The 1,900-nt window shown below is 24.4% G+C and overlaps 1 protein-coding gene across 2 annotated transcripts in view; it reads right to left on the bottom strand.

The window, feature by feature from the left end:
• Window positions 1–1,265: 1,265 nt before the first annotated feature.
• LOC126908987 (uncharacterized) overlaps window positions 1,266–1,900 on the bottom strand; it is a 5,520-nt gene continuing 4,885 nt past the window's right edge. Inside the window, exons 2-3 of one of the 2 annotated variants that reach the window (XM_050691344.1) lie at window positions 1,803–1,880; window positions 1,266–1,437 (exon numbers count right to left, since the gene is read on the bottom strand). In XM_050691344.1, the coding sequence (XP_050547301.1) occupies window positions 1,349–1,437; window positions 1,803–1,880 (167 nt within the window). In that variant the 3' untranslated portion in view covers window positions 1,266–1,348. The remainder of the gene's footprint in view (window positions 1,438–1,802; window positions 1,881–1,900) is intronic. The other variant, XM_050691345.1, reaches the window with a different exon arrangement.

Raw genomic sequence — 1,900 nt, 5'->3', positions numbered from 1 at the left:
ACATGACTAAACAATCTAAGTCTATTTTCTGTCATCTTATCCACGATTGACGCAACACCTATACTTCCTCTTATATGCTCGTTCCTTATCCTATCTTCTCTAGTCACTCCACTCATCCAACTAAGCATTCTCATCTCTGCTACACTTATTCTCTGCTCTACTTTCTTATCAACCGCCCAACACTATTAACCATACATCATAGCTGGCCTCACAATTTCATACTGAATTTAAAAACTATAATTAGTATTTATTCATATATTATATTTTAAAATCAAAGAACTACTAATCAGGATATAATTAAAGAAATAAGAGTTGATGTTGCATTAATATTTAAGGCCCCCGCGCTACTCCTTAAATTTAAGATACTCTCTGTAGAATGTCTAATATATGTGGATATTTGTTATTTAATTATTGTTTACTCTTGTTTACTTATTGGATGTATAGTTTGCCGTCATCTCCTAGGTGACCCATTTTCGCTTTAATAATAGCGACTTATGAAGCTACCAGGAATGAGCAAAGGTGTGCTAATTTTTCTTGTCAGTTAACTTTAAATTAGAAAGTTTTTTCTTCATAGATTTAGAAATTATTTTTTATTATTTTAGTTTTTTCATTCAACTAAAATATTTAAATTTCTTTTCTTTTTCTTTATTGATTGTTATGTTTCAATAACAAAGGATCTAAATATAAAATGTTAGTTTCTATTTTAAATCTTTCAAAATTTTTTGGTCTCCTTAAAATGAAATCTTATTTTTGATTGGTAGAAATAGTTTTTTTTTTATTAGAGTTTATTACAAATAATTGGTATAATATATAAATTTTAAATGGCTAATTACATTCTGTGATTGCTGTGTTGCAGTTTCGAGAGAACTTGCACTCAAAAATAATCTAAAATACACTTTTGGAAGTACAATTAATTATTTAACCTTGTTAGTTAGTTATAATTTTTGTTATGAAATTAAAATTATAATTTATCATAAGTCATTGGTATGTAGTTAAAATATTTTTTGCAAAGGCCGTCTACTTCATTTTAATAAATATTTATATATATTGAATGTACATTAAAAGCTACAAAATCTTCCCTAAAACATTTAAAAAGCTACCAGGAACGAGCATAATTTTTCTTGTCAGTTAGCTTTAAAATAAAAAGTTTTTTCTTCATACATTTATAATTTTTATTATTTTAGTTTTTTTAAATTTTTGACTGGTTTGAAGGCAAGTATTTTAAGATGTTTTAATAAATAACATAAAAATGAATGAAAATTTAATTTAATTTTTAACTTAAAAGTTCATTACAAAACAATAATATTTCTTATTAAATTTATATAATGAATAAATGAGTAATGTTTACTTATATAAATTTAAACGGGGTTGATGTTTCACTATCAACTTCCATTGGTTCTGAAATTCCTTGTGATGAGGATTCAGCTTGATTCAATCCTAGACAAACAATACAAATATTATACTAAAATATTTCTGAAAATTCAAAATATATTATTACCAATACATACGAAAAATGTACATATTCAAAATAATTATTTTGTAAAATTATTAGAGAGTTGTTATTTCCAAGGAATCTTTTTTAATTTCATTATGAAATTATTATAACATAACATTTGTGACTAAAATATTTAAATGCAAATTATTAAATTTAAAGCTCATAATATGCTAACATCATTTGTTACACTATATTAGTGGGTATTTGTCCCTTGAAAATTTAATTTTACATATAAATAAATTTACATTATTAGTAATAGTATTAGCATATAAATATGTAATGTTAAATTGATGAAAAAATATTTTACCTTGCGCAAAAAAGTCGATTAGTACTGGCGTGTTTCTACGATTTTCTGATGCAACTTCTAATTCTTCATTAATGATTGCTATTATTACAAATCAATGA

The sequence above is a fragment of the Daktulosphaira vitifoliae genome, unplaced genomic scaffold, assembly GCF_025091365.1.
Source record: "Daktulosphaira vitifoliae isolate Bord-2020 unplaced genomic scaffold, ASM2509136v1 Scaffold_65, whole genome shotgun sequence".
Lineage (NCBI taxonomy): Eukaryota > Metazoa > Arthropoda > Insecta > Hemiptera > Phylloxeridae > Daktulosphaira > Daktulosphaira vitifoliae.
This window is presented reverse-complemented; position numbering and strand designations above follow the sequence as displayed.